Raw genomic sequence first — 21,343 nt, 5'->3', positions numbered from 1 at the left:
TGAAGATATGAATAAATTAATAAATGGTTTTGTTACTTGAATGAGTGTGCTACCTACTATTATTTATTTTAGTAGCAAATAATAAGTACAAATATTATGTATACTATTTGGTTACTCTTAAAGTCAAGAAGATATTAAAAATAGATATAAAAAAGTTAGCCAAGTGACAACTTACCAACCTGATTTTTTTTTAAATACAGTACCAGTAAAAAGTTTGGATGCACCTTCTTCAATGTTTTTTTTGTGATTTATTTTTTACCTTCCAAAAGAATCCTGAAAATGTCAAAACTATGGAATAAAATATATGAAATTAGGTAATTAAGTAGCAACAAGGAACAGTCGGTTGTTATTTTAAGACACTATTTTCATCTGTTCTGGAATAATTCTTGCAAGAACAGTATTGTCAAGGGCATTTGCAAAATCCATCAATCACCAGGATGAAACTGGCTCTCATGAAGACCATCCCAGGAAAGTGAGAGTAAAACTTACTTCTGCTGCAGAGAAGTTCATTTAGAGTTACAAGCCTTAGAAATCATAAAAAACAGCATCTCAGATTAGCATAAGTAGCAGATACATCTCAATAATATAAAATGCTGTTCAGAGGTTTTAAGATAATTGCATATTCCAGATGCCTTCAGTATTATTGTACAATGTAGAAAGAAATGAATGGAAAAAGACTATGAGGGTTTTTCCAAACTTTTGACTGTGTATGTTCTTTAACTCTTTGTATCTAGAGAAGAAAACCTAATGCTGCCTTACAGCTGCACATTTGCACATACATTCCACATTGTATTTAATGTAATAGGTTAATAGTTACAATGTACCTAAAATGCACATATTGTCGGGTCTTCTCTTCCATCAGTACTTCTGTATTTCAGCACCACAGACAGTTCCTTAATTTATTGCTGGTCAGAAAGCTTTACTTCCATTTATAGTCTAATTTAAATATATAGGAGGAGACTATAAATGTTTTTATTTATGTATGTATGTAATTATTTATAAACTGAGGTTTGTGAGTAAGAATAGAGAGCTTTTATTTTGCTGCGATGTGCGTCATTGAAACTATGGCACAGGCGGCAGATTGCACAAGCGCAAATAGTGGCATTTTCACACACACACACACACACACACATTGCCGTTTAAAAGCGCATCAAACAGATCATTTCTGCATCCAAACACAGCATCCCAACTGCAGTCGCGAGCCCGTCTCTGTTCATTCTCCCGCCCGCAGTGTCACGTGTCCCAGCGCCTGGCGGAATGGGCTATCTAAAACTCATAGAGATAGAAAATTTCAAATCATATAAAGGACGACAAATAATCGGGCCTTTCCGCAAATTCACGGCTATAATCGGACCGAACGGCTCGGGTAAGTCACGCGTTTTGGTGTTGCTGACACACGCAGGTGGATGTAATGCTGATCAATAACGCATGATCCATTCTTTATTAATTCACAGGCTGGTTTTATTTGAGACAGATTTAAGTTTATGCATTTATATACAATACAGGAGGTCGTATCACATCAGTGTGTCTGTCTTAAAAGCGCTAACAGACATCGTGTTTCATGTGGCACTCTGTCAGCCATGAGACACGCCCCTCTCTATGAAGAGCTCAGACACAAAATCCCATCAGCATCCCTATGTCAGGTGAAGAATGCAGTACAAGTATGCAGCATTGCAACCTTTATCTGTAATCTATAAACATGACTAATAAAAATGCTTACAGTGTATTAGGGTGGTGAGCGATATGGCTAAATTTTATATTATAGGATTATGTTCACTCATTTTACAGCAAAAGCTCTCCGTATTGTACTTACCATGTTACTGGATTGATGCATTCATTCATTCATTCATTCATCTTCTATACTGCTTATCATGTGTACAGGGTCGTGGAGACTATTTCCCCCACACACACAACATGCAATTTGGGAAGGGCAGTTAAATTAATAAACATGTCTTTGGACTGTGGGAGAAAACCGGAGTACCCAGGGGAAACCTGAGGGAACCGTGGACATGCTAGGCTATAGTGCTAACCACTACACCATTGTGATGCTGATCAGGAGTTGCTTAGTGCTTAAGGTCTCATGGCCACATACTGTAGATGTGGTTGAAATTAATTAAAAAAAAATTTAAATATATTTTTCTTAAATGTTTGAGTTAATCCAAAGAAATATACCTAATGACCACCAAGCTCGGGGAGAACATGCCTACTCCATGCACACAGATGGCTACACCACCGTGCCGACCCTTCATCAAGTTAAAAAAAAAATTATTATATATATATATATATATATATATATATATATATACCGTTCACACTACCGTTCAAAAGTTTGGGGTCACTTGCAAATTTCTTCTTTGTTTTTGTTTAGTGATTTATTTTCTACATTCTACAACAATACTGGGGATTTCAAAACTATAAAATAACACATTCAAATTAAAATTTTATTTGTCACGTACACAGTCATACACAGTACGATATGCAGTGAAATGCTTTTACATATTTTTGAATTAGATAATTACGTAAAAACAACGAAAACAACAGTTAGTTGTTGTTTTTTTAAACACAGAGATCAGAACAGCATTATCAAGTGCATTTGCAAAATCTGTCAAGCACCATAATAAATCTGGCTCTCATGAAGACCAAAACCTACCTCTGCCGCAGGCGAGAAGTTAATTTAGAGTTATCAGCCTAAAAAATGACCAATTAACAGCACCTCAGATTAGAGTCGTTATGAAGTCTTTACAAGTAGCAGACACACCTCACCATTAACTGTTCAAAGGAGATTAATGCATTATTTTGGATGCCTTCAGCATTCCTTTACAATGTAGAAATAAATAAAAATCAGGAACAATCATGGAGTGACCCTAAACTTTTGAACTGTAGTGTATATATTATTAAATATTAAATATTATACTGTATATTATATCGTATTCATGCATTAACTACAGTAAAACTAATTTGATTTTTTTTTTTATAAGAAAGAAAAATATATGTGAAGTAATGAATCCTGCCTTATTTATGGCATGTTTTTTTTTTTCTTTCAGTAGCAATAATCAACATCCTATACCATGCTTTTCCTCCCCTTTAAACTTAGGAAAATCCAACCTGATGGACGCGATCAGTTTTGTCCTGGCAGAAAAGACCAGTAACCTCCGTGTAAAGACACTGAAAGATCTGATCCATGGTGCCCCCGTAGGAAAGCCTGCAGCTAACCGTGCATGTGTCAGTATGGTGTACTGTGAGGATAACGCCGATGAGCGCACATTTACACGAGTCATAATCGGTACATTAAATGTTTTTGTTATTTTTTGCTTTTTATCTCATTCGATATTTTTTTAAATATTGCAGATTCTGCATTTCTACTGTATGTGTTTTAGGTGCCTCTTCTGAATACCGGATTGACAATAAGGTGGTTGGACTCTCAGAGTACAGTGAAGAACTGGAGAAACTGGGAATCCTCATCAAGGCTAGGAACTTCCTAGTATTTCAGGTATAAAGATTAATTGTTTAAATGATTGTAGTGGTTTTATAGATATGTACAATTGATTATTAAATAATAAAATTGTTAAATTCCTCTTCTTCCAATTAATTTGCATAACAAATGTAAAAATCTATCACAATCTTTTTTTCCATTTTTTGGCTTAGTAGTCTATTTGTATATGCATTTTTTCTTTAAAAAATTGTAATGAGTAAGGCAATTACAATATACACCAAACATCAAAGACATGAAAACAAAGAAAACATGACATCTTACATGACTTACATATTGTCATATTTTGTGACAATTAGTTTTTATGGCATTTACATGCATTTTGGTCATTTGCCTATTCTCGTGTGCTACTGTACATGTTAGCCAGTGAGCAGCATCTTCACAAGTTACTACCAAGAGTTTTCTTTCACTGATTTTTTTTTTCTCAAAGGGCGCTGTGGAGTCCATAGCCATGAAAAACCCCAAAGAGAGAACAGCTCTGTTTGAGGAGATCTCCCGCTCCGGGGAACTAGCTCAGGAATACGACAGACGGAAGAAAGAGATGGTGAAGGCCGAAGAGGACACGCAGTTCAATTACCACCGTAAGAAGAACATCGCAGCTGAGCGCAAAGAAGCCAAGCAGGAGAAAGAGGAGGTCTGCTGACATCTAAATAGCACATAATGATCTGATCTGGCTTTTTGTGGTGCAAAAAGGAAATCTTTCTGTCTCTTTTCTACCGTGCAGGCTGAACGTTACCAGAGGCTGAAAGATGAAGTTGTTAGAGCTAATGTGCAATTACAGCTTTTCAAGCTCTACCACAACGAGTCTGAGATTGAGAAGCTCAACCGAGAGCTGTCCCAACGCAACCGGGAGATCGAGAAAGACAGGAAGAGGATGGATCATATCGAAGAGGAGCTGAAGGACAAGAAGAGAGAACTGGGGAGGATGATGAGGGAGCAGCAGAATGTGGAGAAGGAGATAAAGTGTGTGGCAAAAAATTATATGACTTAAATCTTTTAAATCGTTCATGTGTTAGAAATATGAGAGGAAATAGATTGAGATACCTACATTACATAAAAAAGATAAAAATAATGTCTCTACTTTAGAGTGAAGCTCACACTCCTGAATATTCTGTCATTCTAACAGCACTTTCTGTTCCTGCAGAGAGAAGGATGCTGAGCTGAACCAGAAACGGCCTCAGTACATCAAGGCCAAGGAGAACACCTCACACAAGATAAAGAAGCTGGAGGCGGCACGCAAGTCTCTGCAGAACGCTCAGAAGATGTACAAGAAGCGTAAAGCCGACATGGAGGAGCTGGATCGAGAACAGGGAGCTGTGGAGATGTCCAGGCAGGAGTTTGAGGAGCGCATGGAAGAGGAGGCTCAGAGTCAAGGGCAGGACCTCACTCTGGAGGAGAACCAGGTCTGAAAAATTGTTTGAATTAGAACAAGGCTCCTTATTTATGAGTGTGCCAAGCACCCGGGAGGTGTAGTTTATTTTAATTGTCCAACAGGTTCGAACAATATACTGTAAGAATAATAATTACCAGTGCTGTACCACACTCTTCCCTTGGTAATATGTGCAAGTGTAAGACTTCTTTATTACAGGTTCCTAGCTCCCCAAAGCTTTCACAAAATCCTGGGGTTCAGATACAAGTGCATAAGTGACTTTAATAATATAAAAACAAAAAAAAATGTACAAAGACTAGGAAGAAACCAAACCTAGAAAAACTAAAACAAAGGAGTGGAATAATGAAAAAAGCTTCTCCTAGTGCAAATATGATGATACAGTAGCAAATACAATATATATTTATTTCTGCAGACAGAAGCTGAATTTTAAAAATAGTGAGCGAGGGTTTCCTCTGATGGTCTCGGAGGGGAATTGTCCTCGCTAGACCTGACAAAACGTATAATATTCCTTAAAAAAAAGCCTGAAAAACCTGATGATTTAGAGGACTTAATGGTTTTTCAGTTGACCTCCTTCCAATCAGACTTAACCGAACATTTAAAGTTAAATTAACACTGGGGATTTTAATGTGTAGCTAATGACCGAGGGTAAGACACCACCCCTTTTTGCCTATAATATCATGTGTGCTGGGTTAGAGAGATACGCAGACCTAGACTTTAGGATTTCACTATTTCAGTTCATATTATTTTCACCTGTATTTATCATCCAAATGTTCTGCAGGTGAAGCAGTATCACAGGCTGAAGGAGGAGGCGAGTAAGCGAGCAGCCACTCTGGCTCAGGAGCTGGAGAAGTTCAACCGGGATCAGAAAGCTGACCAGGACAGACTGGATCTAGAGGAGAGGAAGAAAGTGGAGACTGAGGTAGACGTACATTAACGCAAATACACTTCCCAAACCAAAGCTGGGTTATATAATTCAATTCAATTTAATTTTTGTTTGTATAGCGCTTTTAACAAGTGTCATTGTCGCAAAGCAGCTTTACACAATTCAAAGAATTATTTAAGTTTGTATGGCATGTGAGTGTGCATGAATCAAAACCCACGTGCTATTGATTTGAATGCTTGATGCTTATTGTTGCTTTTATAATACATTTAATTAAAATGAGGCATCTTGTATTGTATCGTTTTTTTTTTTTTTTTGCAATGTTGCAGACATTTCTAATTCCCTTATTTTTGTAAAAAATTCAAGCCTTTACGTTGTTTAACTATGCTGTTGTTTTAATATGAGAAGCATTCAAGTCAAACCAGGACTTTTGATTGCGCAGAATACCAAAACACAGTTATGAAAGTAAACATTGTTTTTTTTCTCTCCATATAATCCCCTGTTACACTAATGCTTGTATCCCAGCATTTCACTAGTTTTCTCAGTATGTGATCGGACTGCTGGCTTCACGTCTGAAACACTGGCCTCCCAGGAACTCCTTTAATGGCCATAACATGTGGAAATGGCTTGGAGCGAGGTCAGGACTGTATGTACAATGTAACAGTAGCTCAATTACGTCTGTAAAAATATCAGTTTTACTCCATCATGCATGAGAAATTTCATAACAAGTCCCGGTTTGACTTGAACACTTTTTCATAACAAAAAATTATTTTGGCAGATAAATAGTCAAGACCTCATCATCTTTTCAGGAATGTTCTTTTCTTCACAAGAGTTGAAAATTCTCTGATGTCTCTGCAGCAGAACGTCTTCCCAGAAATGTATTCACACTGAAGCCTGTCTCAGATTGCTAAGGGATTAAAAAAGTCGAAATGTGAAAAGGGCTATTGTGGGAATCTGCCATTATGACCTTACTTTACTGTTGTGCACCACAGGCCAAAATCAAGCAGAAAATAAGAGAGATTGAGGAAAACCAGAAACGCATCGAGAAGCTGGAAGATTACATTGCGACCAGCAGGTATAACCATAACTCTTTGTTTTTACCCTGCTTCGCTTCATGTATGTATAGAACTCAAAATATTAAATCTCAGTTTGGTATGAATTATTTAACACTTATTCAAGCTTTTCAAAATGAACTTTTAAATTATTTCTCACCAGGCAGTCATTAGACGAACAGAGAAGGATGGAGGAGGAGCTGACTGAGGAAGTGGAGCTTGCCAAAAGGAGGATTGATGAAATAAACATGGAATTAAACCAGGTAAAAAAAAAAAAAAACATCCACGTACACAACAACATCAGCAATAATAATAATAATAATAATAATAATTATTATTATTATTATTATTATAAAAAATAATAATATAAACAATATTATTATTATTATTAATAATAATAATAATAATAATAATAATTATTATTATAAAAATAATAATATAAACAATATTAATAATAATAATAATAATAATAATAATACAGGTGATGGAGCAACTTGGGGATGCGAGAATTGACAGGCAGGAAAACAGTCGTCAACAGCGCAAAGCTGAGATCATGGAGAGCATCAAGAGGTTGTACCCCGGCTCTGTAGTGAGTGAAAGATTCATTGATTACCATCCGGTCCTTTTCAGTTTACCTGCTTAAAAATAATTCTGTTTACTTACACCATCACTACGCAACTAATGGATTCTTGAATCTGATTGGTTGTACTGTAAATTGGTAATAAAATTTCTAACATCAGCTTTGATACAGTAGTAATATTACATTAACTCAAGGCATTATTGATCGTTCTATAATGTTTGTATTAAGCAATATTACACAAACTGTCGAGGTGGCGATCAGCATGACACTGATACAGCTGTAGGCTGAAGGATGCAGGTAATCACAGCTGTGTAGATCATCAGTATAACAAAACAATTTGAGATTAGATTACATTAGATTAGATTACACTTAATTGTCATTGTGCAAAGTACTGTACAAATCCAATGAAATTCAGTTGGCATTTAACCAGAAGTGCATAAATGACTTATTTACAATAAATTACAAATAAAAATATACAGGTATGGGGTGATTATGCTAAGGTGTATGGTTGTCTTATGTATAGAATGTGCGGTGGTTATTATAAATAAGTTATATGTGGTCTGTATCCATTGTTATATACAATAGTATATAAAGTAGTAGAGACACTTTTTAAATTATTTTAAATTACTATATAGAAGATGCATGATAAATAAGCAGTGCATCATAAGTTAAAGTAAATATAAACAGATAATCTATTGTGATCAGTTTTCAGTATGGAATGGAAAAGCTATTACTCAATCTGTTTGTGCAGGTGCAAATGCATCAGTAGCGCCTTACTGATGGAAGGAGGGTAAATAGTCCCTGATTAGGCTGAGAGGCAGCTTTTATAATGGGTACCTGATATATTGGGTTAGAGGAACCTGTAGCTTGGTGGTTCAGGTGCTGGAGTGCTGATCAGTAAATGTACTTCGTTATCGTACTTAAGTACATATTTGATGTATCTGTACTGGAGTAGATTTATTAGAGGTTACTTGTTTACTTTTACTCTGGACAAAAATACAGCAAATACTCCTACTTTATTTCTGCGTGACGGTGTGATACCTAACCACATTGGTTTGTAGGATTTGTAGCCACCTGCTGACTAGTATGTGCAATTGCATGACAGTGACAAAAACAGTACATTAACAATTGGAAATAAGGAGGAGAGAGAGAGAGATGGTTTACTATGGAGAAGGGTACTGTGGGCCAACACACGCCCTGTACTTTTGTTACTTGGAGTTGAGTGCTTGTGTAGGTTTACTCAAGTACACAAGTAAATTGAGGTCTTCTACTGTTGCCTTAGGGAATGTAAATGTTTACTCAAGTACTTTAATTGTGTACTTTACACACCTCTGCTATTGGGCACTTGAGCAAAGTCCTTCACCGTCACCTGCTCTTATACAATCGGGCATCGATCTGGCAACCCCCTGTAAGAAACTGTCTCTGTAACGACAGGTACCTCTCCAGGGGTGGCGAGTATTTATCGCTTGATGTGCCAGATGGCACATACTGTAGCTGGGCTCTAACTGACATATTAGATGCAAACCTGGCCAGATAATCTTGTTTTTGCAACAAAAATAGTTTCCAAAGAAGCCACAGATGGAAGTTGCTTCAATATAATGAACTATTGCTATAAGCCGAATTGAATCCAGAAAACACAGAAAAGTGATACAAATCATGAACGTTCTCAGTGACGTTATACTAAATATCGGCACTATTCACATTGATATGGTGATATGGTGATATGGCAAGCTGGGTTTTCTGGCAAGCTGGTGAGGGAATAGCTGTTTGGAAGTGATAATATAATGTGACTGGTTCAGACATGAACTCAATATTAAATGTAGCTATATCCCAGTAATAGGTATGATACGTTGTTGTTTAATCTAATTGCTGTGGTATAACAGGGTTGCCAAGACAGTGGCATCACTGATGAATTTCCCTTAATAGTACACCTCTGAGTATTTGTTTCCTTACTTAATGCCTTTACCTGCTCAGTATGGCAGGCTTATTGACTTGTGCCAGCCCACGCAAAAGAAATATCAGATCGCTGTGACAAAAGTTCTGGGAAAGAACATGGATGCCATCATTGTGGACTCGGAGAAAACCGGTAGAGACTGCATCCAGTACATCAAAGAGCAAAGAGGAGAACCGGAGACTTTCCTGCCCCTGGACTACCTGGAGGTAAAGCCTGGAGTGGAAATTTTAAATCAGTTGTGCGATTCCAGTCATTTTTCAGTCATAATTGGTTTCTCTTGCATTGCTCCCTAAAGGTGAAACCCACAGATGAGAAATTGAGGGAGCTGCGAGGAGCCAAGCTGGTGATTGATGTCATCCGCTATGAGCCACCTCATATTAAGAAAGCTTTGCAATATGCCTGTGGAAATGCACTTGTGTGTGAGAATGTGGAGGACGCACGCAGGATCGCCTTCGGAGGCCCTTACAGGCATAAGGTGAACAAAACCAGCAGAATGTGTCTGGCATACGTACAGAGGAACAGGTTTTACATGTACTATACAGCTTACTCTTGGTTTTCTTTGTCAAGACCGTAGCCTTGGATGGCACACTTTTTCAAAAGTCTGGGGTGATCTCTGGAGGAGCAAGTGACCTCAAAGCCAAGGCTCGTCGCTGGGATGAAAAAGCTGTGGACAAGCTCAAGGACAAAAAAGAGAAGCTTACAGAGGAGCTCAAGGTGACACAGCACGGATGATCCACTTTAGATCCGAATTTAAAACGAATACAGACAGTAAAAACTGTGTTTTACTGTTGTTTATTGATCTTTTGTAATTCTCTCTTTTTAGGAGCAAATGAAGGCGAAGAGGAAGGAAGCAGAGCTGAGACAGGTGCAGTCTCAGGCTCATGGCTTGCAAATGAGACTCAAGTACTCCCAAAGTGACCTGGAACAGACCAAGACACGCCACCTGTCTCTCAACATGCAGGTGCTCTTAGGAGAATTCTATTGTTTTGTAGGGTCTAAAAGACTTCTATTCCATGTTGTCATACGTAGCTGACTGTCTTTGTAGGAGAAATCAAAGCTGGAGAGCGAACTGGCAAATTTTGGACCCCGAATTAATGATATCCGGAGAATCATCCAATCACGTGAGAGAGACATCACACAGTTGCGAGACCGCATGAACCTGGTAGGAACGTGGTTTGGATGATATCCAACTACACCATTCACTAAGAGATGTATTTAGAATTTCTATTAATATTGAATATGCAGACTTTGGTATTTAGACATAACAACAAGCTTAAAAGCGGCTGGAGTTTTGCAGGCTGAAACAGACACAGGATGTACAATTCCAGCCCCACTGTTTGACAGTTTGAGGTGACCACATTATGCCATTCTGTAATGTATGTTTTGGACTTTAGTTACCCTGAAGAAAACCTGGAAATGCCATATCAACCTAATATTTAATAAATGAGGCACTGTCGCTTTGCACCGCCCGGGTCCAGGTTCGATTCCGACCTCAGGGTTTGTGGGGAGTTTGCATGTTCTCCCCATGCTTGGTGGGTTTCCTCCTACAGTTCAAAGACATGCAGATAGTTTGTGTTCCCAAATTGCCCAAAGTGTGTGAATGTTGACCGTAGGCCCCACAATGGTCGGAATGAATACAACAATAATCACCATTGGCCTCCACAGTCCATGGTTGGACTACAGAGGTTTCCAGATGGATTGACAGATGAAATACATGAAGAGACCACTAATGACCTACGAATAGGGTTATTATTTATTGGTAACTAAATTAACTATAGTCCTGTCCCTTTTCAGGCCTTTTCACAAGGAGCACATCCTAATCTCAGACTTGCTTTATTTGTAGGCCAAATTATTTATGAATTAAATTGTGAACTATAATTGTGAAGAAACGTTTGGCCAGTTTGTCCTTTAAACCATAGACATTTTTAGTGAACTAACAAAAAACATCATTACTATTTTATTAGCATGTCCACTCATAGTTGTTGTGTTGTGTTTTTTTCAGCCCATAAAACATACAGTACTGTGCAGAAGTCTTGAGCCGCCCCCTATTTCTTCATATTTAGCTTTACAAAGAGCCAGACCTTCTTGTATTTTTAATGCGGTCAGTCTTGAGGAATAATTCACTAGACTCGGTCCACATTTTTACCTCATTTTCAGTGCAGTCCCTGTACCTGGATGTGTTGGACCTTTGTAAGCTGGAAGTCATGCAATTAAAATGAACCAAATAAGTAAACAAACCTAGAACACTGACTCTCGATTTAGACCAATAATTAAAAGTTGTGAATTGATTATTATTATTGACACTGTTTTCCAGGTGGAGGATGAGGTCTTTGTGGAATTCTGCAAAGAGATCGGAGTGAGAAATATCCGAGAGTTTGAAGAGGAGAAAGTCAAAAGACAGAATGAAATTGCCAAAAAACGGTGTGTGCTTGTGACATTTGGACTTTGACATTCACCTATTGCCTACTTATTTACTTTAATAAAATTACAGACTTGAATTTGAGACCCAGAAGACTCGCTTAGCCATTCAGCTGGATTATGAGAAGAACCAGCTGAAGGAGGACCAGGAGAAAGTGATGATGTGGGAGCAGACTGTGAAGAAGGATGAGAGTGAGATCGAAAGACTGAAGAAGGTAATGGCAAAAAGGATCAGTTCGGCTCCAGGGTACTGCTTTAGCTCATGAGCTTGTGTGACTGTCCGTGTGAAGCTTTGCATGTTCTCCCAATGGGTTCTCTTGTTACCTGCTGGTAGATGGATTGGCTATGTTATATTGCCCCTAGTTACAGTATGAGTGTGTGTGTTTAGAGTGCCATGTACTAAACAGCTCTCCAAATGCACCATGAGATAGAGCAGTTACTAATGATGATGCTGCTGATGATGATTTTTTGATTGGTCAATTAAGCTGGCATCAATGGCTTTTTTGACTCAATTTGTCCCTCAGGAGGAGCACAGACAGATGAAGATTATTGATGAAACCATGGCTCAGCTGCAAGACCTCAAAAACCAGCATCTCACTAAAAAGGGAGAGGTCAATGACAAGAACCGAGAAATGGAGGATATACGGAAGAAACTAGGGTCTGCCAACAAGTGAGATGATATAATCACTATCACCTAAATTTTACCCAAAGTATGGATGGATGGTACAGATTGTATTGGGATTTGTCATATGTGATCTTTGTGAATACGTGACACTTCTAGAGAGCTGACTCAGCTCCAAAAAGAAGTGACGGCTATTGAGACGAAGCTGGAGCAGAAGCGAAGTGACAGGCACAATCTTCTGCAAGCCTGCAAGATGCAGGACATCAAACTGCCTCTCAAATCTGGAACCATGGATGACATCAGTCAGGAAGAGGTAGAGTGCTAGCTAGAGTGAAAAAAATAAAATAAATCTCAGTCTAAACTTATCAATCTAGCAGTTGGAAAGGTTTCTATTAGGAGCCTGACAACCATGACAATGACAACCCTCTGCTGGTGAGTTTCTTGGTGGGTTCTTTAAAAGGACCCTTAAAAAAACCTTCAACCCTATAACAAAGAACACTTAATCTTGTTGTTGTTGTTTTTTTTTTGTAAAACTCGGCTTAGGGAGGCTCTCAAGTTGATGACTCCATCAGCAGCCACAAAACCTCCAGCTCTGTGCATGCCAAAGAAGCCCTCATTGAAATTGACTACAGCAACTTACATGAAGACCTCAAAGTATTTCAAAAGCTTGCACACACACCAAAGTCCAAATTCATCTTAATGCAATTTCCATGATGAATGCTATTATGATATGATATATGATATTTATGAAAACCTCACAAAAGTAGGTCATCTTCTTTCTGAACAGGATGCTTTATCTGAGGAAGAGATCAAGATTGAAATGAACACTTTGCAGCAGAGGCTGAACGAGCAGCAGAGCATCCTCCAGCGCATCAGTGCTCCCAACATGAAAGCCATGGAGAAGCTGGAGAGCGTCAGGGACAAGTTCCAGGAGACCAGTGATGGTAAGGAAACTAATGTACGAAGGTGTCTTTGCCCAGGGAGGAGAATTAAAGTGACAATAATCTGTGGGCAGACCTCCTCGAAAACATACAGTGAAGCATAAAGTTTAAAAAACTTTAAATAGCTGACATACTAGGATTATTTTAATTTCCCAGCAAAACATTCGACTTCTTGCAAGCTAAATATTACAAATGTTAAATCTAGTATTAGTTTAACATTAACTGATTAACCATTGCCTGTCTGTGTGTATATATTGTCTTCATCCTATAAATCTTCTTCTTCAAACATCAAGTCTCTGTTCAGTATGTCCTCCAAAGTATTCATAGATCTTCTTCTTCAATCAGCAAGTCTTTGTAACCCTTTGTTTTTAAATATGAATCCTTCATAAGTGGTATCACTTTGAAATTGATTGAAATCGAAGACCTAGGAAAGCCTGATGATTGAAGGCAAAGCAATTAGACGACTTATGGAGAGTTGTTCGATCCATCATGGCGTTTGTTTTACGTTGACTGACCTTGTGAACTGGAGCAGTCAAGGACTTAGCTATTACCTTTCTGGCTTTTCCCCCTACAGTCCCTCGTCTAGTGACCTTGTCTTCCACAATCAAAGCATTCATTGTGGTCATTTTTTACCACATGTCTGGGTTCTTTCATTTTTTTGCACAGCTGTAATGTGTGACCCTGTGGCAATGATGTTTTCCTTCAAGTAAGGTGTATCAATTCATTTTAGGTCTTTCAGTGCGTTAACCACATTACCAGGTGGAATTAGTAAGTTTATGAGTTATTCAGATCATGCTTACTTTAATGGCCAAACTGACATTTCTAATGTACTCAACAACTAACTAATTGCATCAAGTCTCTCTCAATCAGGTAAGATATTAAACTCGGGATGCACCACAGACACTCAGATAAGAGAGACATGATGGCGGCAGCAGAGTGGCGAAGTGGACCCGTGTGGAGAGTGGCTCTCACAGGCTCTCCAGCGACACACTGACAGTCGTGCCCAGCCAGCTCCACCAGCCCGGCCCAGTCCCAGCTTTTCCTTTTGGCAGCTGGGTTAAACAAATCTGAAAGTGCCAAGACAGCTTGTGAGGTCCTTCAGCGGCTGTGCCTCGGCTGGCAGTTAAACAGCGTTGTATGATCCACACACCTTTAAAGTCCCTGGGGTGCATGGCATCACCCCTCTCACATGCCACTCTCACTAAATTATGTTTATGTTTTTATGTTAATTATGATTTCTTCTAACTTCCGAATCTTTCGAGCTAAGCTCCACGCCTCCCTTTTAAAGAGCGGATCAAGCCCTAGATCATTAGGTGATAATCTCCCACCAGCCGTGCCAGATTTAGTGCCTCCACCCCTTCACACACCTGCTGATGGGGAGGCTGCCTACCAAGTAAGCTTCTAAAAGTAAGTGAGGAGCGAGAAAAAGATTTGGGTACATGGGCTTCATGGGAAGGTCCACGACAACAAGAAAAGGCTGATTTTGACCTTAAGCACAGCATGTGATTTTTTTCCCCTAGTTGACATGTGCCTGGGTTCAGATCCAGTGCTCCAGGGCGGTCCATGCTGCTTCCAGGTTTTGCTTATCTTTCCCTTTGCTCTCTTGCTGTTGTTGACGCACTAGAAATCATTACAGCACTATACAGATGTCGATTATACAGTAACTGGTAATCTTTCCAAGTTTTTATTTCAACTGTTCAGGGTTGTTTCATGTCTTTTAGTCCAGTTATCAATGTCCACTGGTGCGAGTACTTGATGTTGCTTTCTGTCTAGTTTTGAGAGGTTTCACTGGAATTTCATCACCCTTTAAAGTTTTAAAGGATGCAGAGCTTCCACACTTCTGTTCTGTCTGCTTTGGTCTGCTGTAAATTGGTATTTCAGACAGTAGGTGGTGATGATTCATTTTGCTCTCCTCACCAGAGTTATTGCAGTTTGTTGCTTCAGCCTTCTGAGAGCCAGTGATGTCCAGTTTGGGGTTTTATTCTCTTTGGGCTCGTCCCCATTTGGGAACAGGGTGCAGTGCTAGCGCATCCAAAATCTAACATTTCTTTGCCTTCACTTCATTCTTTCCTAAAACAACCGCAGGGCATTCAATCCTTTACTCTAGTTATTTTAAAGATATTCCAACCTCCTGTTTATCTCAGTCTTTTTCTGAATCCGAACCTGCTATAGTTTTCCTCTAAGCTCTGTTTCCATGCAGAGCGAGTCTTGCAACTTTTTCCTGTAGACTTTCACTTTCTTTAAGAGCCTCTTCGGATTTAAGAGCTTCATACATTGTGGATAAACATCTTTCAAGGACTTCAATTCTTTCATCCATCTCAGTCTTAGTCTGAAAGTTTTTATGCTGAATATTCAACAGAAAAACTTGTAGCCTCTTCATCTTCTTATCTCCCACAGATTTTTCTCGTCTCAGTTCTGTGTGCATGGTGGGTTTCCTTTGGGTACTCTGGTTTCCAAGGACATGCAGATTAGGCTAATTGGGATAATTTAATATTCAATAATAATGATTTGTGCATCAGGAGAACTATAACACAAGTTGTCTTAATACTTTTGGCCTCCGCTGCAGAAATAAAAACAAAGGGTTTGAAAGAGGGGGAAAAACCTAATATTCTATACCAAAGAGCACTCCAAGCCAATTCGCTAGATAGATTTGTAAAAGTAACCTTAAAGCTCTGACTGTGTAATCGCAGACATTTTTTTTTTTGCTTTAAGGTGAAGATTTTTCATTTAAAGTTTTGCACATGAGCTCATTCTCTTAAAAGCTGTTCAGATTTGCCTGTACTGTTTTTTTGCGTATTTTTCAGAGTTTGAAGCAGCACGAAAGAGAGCTAAGAAGGCCAAGCAGGCATTTGAGCAAATTAAGAAGGAGAGGTTCGACCGATTTAATACCTGCTTCGAGTCTGTCGCCACCAATATTGATGAAATCTACAAAGCCCTCTCACGGAACAGCAGCGCACAGGTCTGGAATAAAAACAACATCATTGTCAAGATGTCTCAGAGATTACTGTGATCTGCATCTTTAGGGTATAGCCGGTTATCACAGACAATCATTTCAGTGCTTTACAGAACAAACCCAAACCTGATGTATTATGCACGCTGTGTGTATGGCTTTATCAGTCTAAAGTGACTAAAATCAGATTTTTTCCTACCCTACTGTGACACAGATCTGAATTCTAGGGCAGTCTGAATGCACAAATCGGATATTTTCAGATTGGATGCGAGTCATTTCCGTATGTGGTCCTAGATTGGATATATATCCGATATGTACTGAATTAATGATGATGTACACGGGTAGGGCACTCGCTGCAGCGCCGTCAGCACTGGGATTTCTTAGCAGTGCTAGCAACAGCTGCTAAAACAGCTTAAGCGCGGCATCTGGCTTCCTTCCTTCTCTGCTTGCTGTACTCCAGAACAAAATCCAAGCATACTGTATCGTAGTCTGGTGCCGCCAGAGTATCAGCCTGTTACAGCAGCTCCCGTTAAGTTTGAACCTTTTTTACTTATTTTGAAGTTTTTCCAGCACTTTGTGTGATTGTTTTCTTTTTTCTTTTGTATTTATACTGTACACTGTACTGTCCGTACTTTCTACAGCATTGCACATTTTTATATACTGCTGGACAAATCAATTTTCCCAATAACGATATATCTCAACTTATGGTATTTTATGACTTATTCTGCTTTAACCCTGATGAAGTGAGCAAAGACATAGAGATATGCACATGTGTGCCGATTCAGGGGACAAATGCATTCACATTAGGGTCAGATAAGTCACTTGTTATGGACTGCCATGCCAGGCAGTCTAAAAGCACCAAGCACTGCATTCCTGTTATTAAATCATGCTGTGCTTTTTGTTCTGCATTTTAGTCCAATCTCTGTCCCTACTTTATCGTTGGTCTGTTCCATAATGTGTGCATGTTGGTCTGTTCCCCATGATTAATGTAGCCCATTTAATTGTCTTCTGCCGTAATCCTCTTCATTGTTAGTTTGCATTTATACCTTAGTTTGACATCACGTTTAGACCTGTGCCTGAGATCTTTTTAATGATAATGGATTATCCCTGCTTGATGCCAACTGTGTAAGTATGAATGCTTAATGCATCGCTGTAAATAAGTTTATATATTCCACCCAGGCATTCCTAGGCCCTGAGAACCCTGAAGAACCATACTTAGATGGGATCAATTACAACTGTGTGGCTCCAGGAAAGAGATTCAGACCGATGGACAACCTGTCTGGAGGGGAGAAGACAGTGGCAGCCCTCGCTCTGCTTTTCGCCATTCACAGGTAAAATATAAATGTACAGAAATAAATTATTTATTTTACAAAATCCTGGAGAATTATTGGCACCAATTATAAAAATGAGCCAAAATGATTGGATGAAATAAATATTACACATGATTAATCCATCGTTTAGTAATCTAACACTTTTTATTCAAACAATCCATTAGTTTTTATTTTTAAAAACTAAATGCTCAAACTTCTATAAGTGTACATGTCAAACTGGGACTTTTGATTGTGTAAAATAACAAAACAGTTAGGAGCGTAAAAACTACCTTTATTTTTCTCTATATACAGTAATCCCCCGCTACACTAATACACTTATACAAGCGTTTCACTAGTGCTTGGATACAATCACCTTAAAAAAGTTTCTCAGTACGTTGAAGCCCTGAGTGGACTGTCGGCTTCACATCTGAAATGATGGCCTCCCGGGAACTCCTTTAATGACCCAAATATATGGAAATGGCTTGGTGCGAGGTCACATAAACACACTTGGGTCTTTTGACTCTCTCCAGTGCTGGTTATATCATTAATATGTAGTGGTAATATGTATTGGTCTACTTAGGTCCTCCTGATGTCAAAAATCATCTCTTTGGTTTTATCATCACTAAGAGATAGATTGTTGTCTCGATATCATTCTGTTAGCTGCTTCGCCACCTCCTCTCTGTATAAAGTAATCAGCCAACTTGATTTAACCTGTACTTTGCAGCACAGCTTTGAGTCAGCAGGTTAAACAACAGTGGACTGAGTACACATCCCTGGGGAGCGCCAGTATTTGGTATAACGGTGCTGGCGGTGGTGTTAGTGATACTGGAAGTTTAAAAAAAGTTCAGGATCCTGAGTGGACCTGCAGTTGGATGTTAGTCTTTCCTGTTAGCAACTTAATCTATATAATTGACTTTTTGTCCATTTGAGTGATTAGGACAGTACATGAACTGAGTTTCTAACTTAATAAGAATTTAGTAATGGTAGAGTCAATAACGTTTCAGTATATAGAAGCTACAAGTTAATCATAAGCATTATGTCAGTGATGGCAGAAAGCAGAAATCAGTTAGGATTGATCCACATTGATCAGGATAGCAATGATAGTCGTTGAGTGCAATACAATACAATCTATTGTCTCCAACAATCAGACTATATAATTATAGTATAGCATGCACTGTATAATTTATAGACAGTTATCATTACCTGGTAGTGTCCTGGTAATTATGAAATCAGTATTTTTCAGAAAACTTTAAATAAAAAAATGTAATTTAACTAAAACTATTCAGTCTCTTCTGTATATACATTTAAGCTCCAAAATATCATTCACAGAATGGGTAAAAAAAAATTTATGCATTCATTTTTGCTCATTTTAATAAAGTCTCAATGTTTCCTCTGGACAGCACATACATTGTACTGTGCTACATTTATTTTTTTTACATATGAATTTTCATTAGCTACAAGCCTGCTCCATTTTTTGTCCTCGATGAGATTGATGCTGCGCTTGATAACACCAATATTGGCAAGGTGTGTGTAATTTCTTTTTCACTATATAGGAATAAATACAAATCCATTAAAATGGCATTCCGTTTAATTTGCAACTTTTTTATTTAAGATTTTTGCTGTTTATTTCCTGCAGGTGGCCAATTATATAAAAGACCAGTCACTCCAAAACTTTCAGGCAGTGGTCATTTCACTAAAAGAAGAGTTTTATACCAAGGCTGATTCTCTCATTGGAGTTTACCCTGAGGTGTGTGTGTGTGTGTGTGTGTGTTTAAACCATAAATGCATAAAACAGACAAACAGACAAGTTTACATAATTAATACATTGACATGACTTTTGAAATACATACAGTTTTAATAAGGATTTAAAGAATAATTAACAATGGAGCAAACTTACTGTTAGAATCCAAAAGTAATATTTTTTCTCTACAGCATGTCTCACAAATGATTTATTCTAATTATACCCTGTAATTTGCTACAGATTACAAATTTAAATGTATTAATAAATCACAAATCTTGAAATTCCAGAATTCAGGAGCACTGTGTTGTAAGTCGTAAGTATTTTAATGTGCATAAACACTAACGGCTGATTTTTTTTTCCGTCCCCGCAGCAAGGAGACTGTGTCATCAGTAAAGTGCTGACCTTTGACCTCTCCCAGTATCCTGATGCCAATCCGAATCCCAACGACTGAGTTCACGTTGATTTAATTAATTAACGGTGGTAAATATTAAAACACCAATAATGTGAGTTTAGTGCGTGCGAAATCCTCTGCAGTGTGTAGAAGAGATTTGTGCACTGTGTTGTGTGTGCATGATCTTACACCATTGTCGGATTACCGTATTTTCGACCCATATTAAATGTGTTTACGAACTGTGAATGCTAACATAGACTTGCAACACTAATGTCATAGAGAAATTATGTCTTTTCATTGTTAATACAGTACAATGTCTGATGCCCATGGAAATCACAGTGAAAGAATGAGCTTGTGCTGCATTTGTGATCATGAGTGTACATGTTTGAGATCTGTAATCTTTAACCACAAACTAGTGGCTTGTTAATGCTATTTTTTTTTTTGTCCTTTTATGGTAATGTCTGAAATGAAAGAGAAAAAGAAACCATCTGCCACTGAAAGAGCTACGATGTACCTAAGTACAGTGTAAAGCAAATCCAGTATTAATGTAGCACTTGTTAAATGCAAAAAATTAATAAATAAATAAATAACATAATAAATAGCAAGTGGATATGTATAACTCAGCATGTAGCTACGTAAAAAATATCATTACCTGGAACTGATTAAAACAATATTTGTCTGTCTGTCTCTGTCTATCTATCTATCTATCTATCTATCTATCTATCTATCTATCTATCTATCTATCTATCTATCTATCTATCTATCTATCTATCTATCCAAACTTTAACCTTTTCAAAAAATAACTTGAATTCCATTAAGCTAACTGTGCTGATTAACAATATTTGTTTCTCTGTCCATGATGGGAACAGTCAGATCTTGTTCCTGAAATATTGCTATATCCTACGGTATCTATGGTTATGTATTCTGTACTCTGTCTCGGGTTCACAAACATTTTGCGGCCAGGGTTCTATCAGCTGTAAGATATATACAGTAAATACCAGGGTTATTATTTAAAGTATGCAAAATTAAAGTGGTTATTTATTGGTTCTGTAGAGCTTTTTGTTCCTGAACTTTTCAGAAGCAGAACACATTAGACTGAAGTTGACATTATTTTTTAGAATAACTTGTTTTTCAAGTATTTGAGGTTTGAGTTTAAACTCACTCACTCAACGTCTATACTGATCTATTCTGTATGCAGGAGGCCTGGAGCCTATCTCAGGACACTTAGGGCATGAGGTGGGGTACACCCTGGACGGGGTGTCAATCCATAGCAGGACGCACACACATACACGCACTTATTTACACACTACAGGCAATTTGGGAATGGCAATTAGCCTGATCTGCATGACTTTGGACTGTGGGAAGAAAGCTGGATTAACGGGAGGAAGCACACCAAGCACAGACAGAACATGCACACAGAGATGGGAAATGAACTTGCATGGGTTTAAACTATTTGATTCAAATGACCAGTAAAAGGCTAACAATTATAAAAACACATGGGTAAAATCTAACTTTGGTAACAGAAGGATTGTTATTTTCATGACTGTTGCATGGGTCCTATTTATACAGTGTAGATAATTAACACAGGACATTAATCCTGAGCAGTGCATCCATGGTCTCCAAG

General features: G+C 38.2%; 1 protein-coding gene across 1 annotated transcript; it reads left to right on the top strand.

Moving 5' to 3' along the window:
• The first annotated feature begins 1,211 nt into the window (after nucleotides 1-1,211).
• Nucleotides 1,212-20,338, top strand: smc1a (structural maintenance of chromosomes 1A). The gene is made up of 26 exons (XM_053482597.1): nucleotides 1,212-1,366; nucleotides 3,095-3,283; nucleotides 3,378-3,490; nucleotides 3,921-4,124; nucleotides 4,215-4,453; nucleotides 4,635-4,893; nucleotides 5,659-5,799; nucleotides 6,753-6,835; nucleotides 6,976-7,075; nucleotides 7,294-7,401; nucleotides 9,367-9,552; nucleotides 9,642-9,821; nucleotides 9,914-10,060; nucleotides 10,170-10,307; nucleotides 10,392-10,508; nucleotides 11,661-11,767; nucleotides 11,838-11,979; nucleotides 12,289-12,434; nucleotides 12,546-12,699; nucleotides 12,930-13,040; nucleotides 13,174-13,330; nucleotides 16,132-16,286; nucleotides 17,457-17,608; nucleotides 19,042-19,111; nucleotides 19,200-19,334; nucleotides 19,699-20,338. Exons 1-26 carry the CDS (start codon nucleotides 1,258-1,260, stop codon nucleotides 19,777-19,779), a joined length of 3,723 nt encoding a protein of 1,240 aa, XP_053338572.1. The 5' UTR covers nucleotides 1,212-1,257; the 3' UTR covers nucleotides 19,780-20,338.
• Nucleotides 20,339-21,343: the final 1,005 nt, after the last annotated feature.

The sequence above is a fragment of the Clarias gariepinus genome, chromosome 22 (genome assembly GCF_024256425.1).
Source record: "Clarias gariepinus isolate MV-2021 ecotype Netherlands chromosome 22, CGAR_prim_01v2, whole genome shotgun sequence".
NCBI classification, from domain to species: Eukaryota; Metazoa; Chordata; class Actinopteri; order Siluriformes; family Clariidae; genus Clarias; species Clarias gariepinus.
Note: the sequence above shows the minus strand (reverse complement) of the source record. Positions and strands in the feature narration are given on the sequence as shown.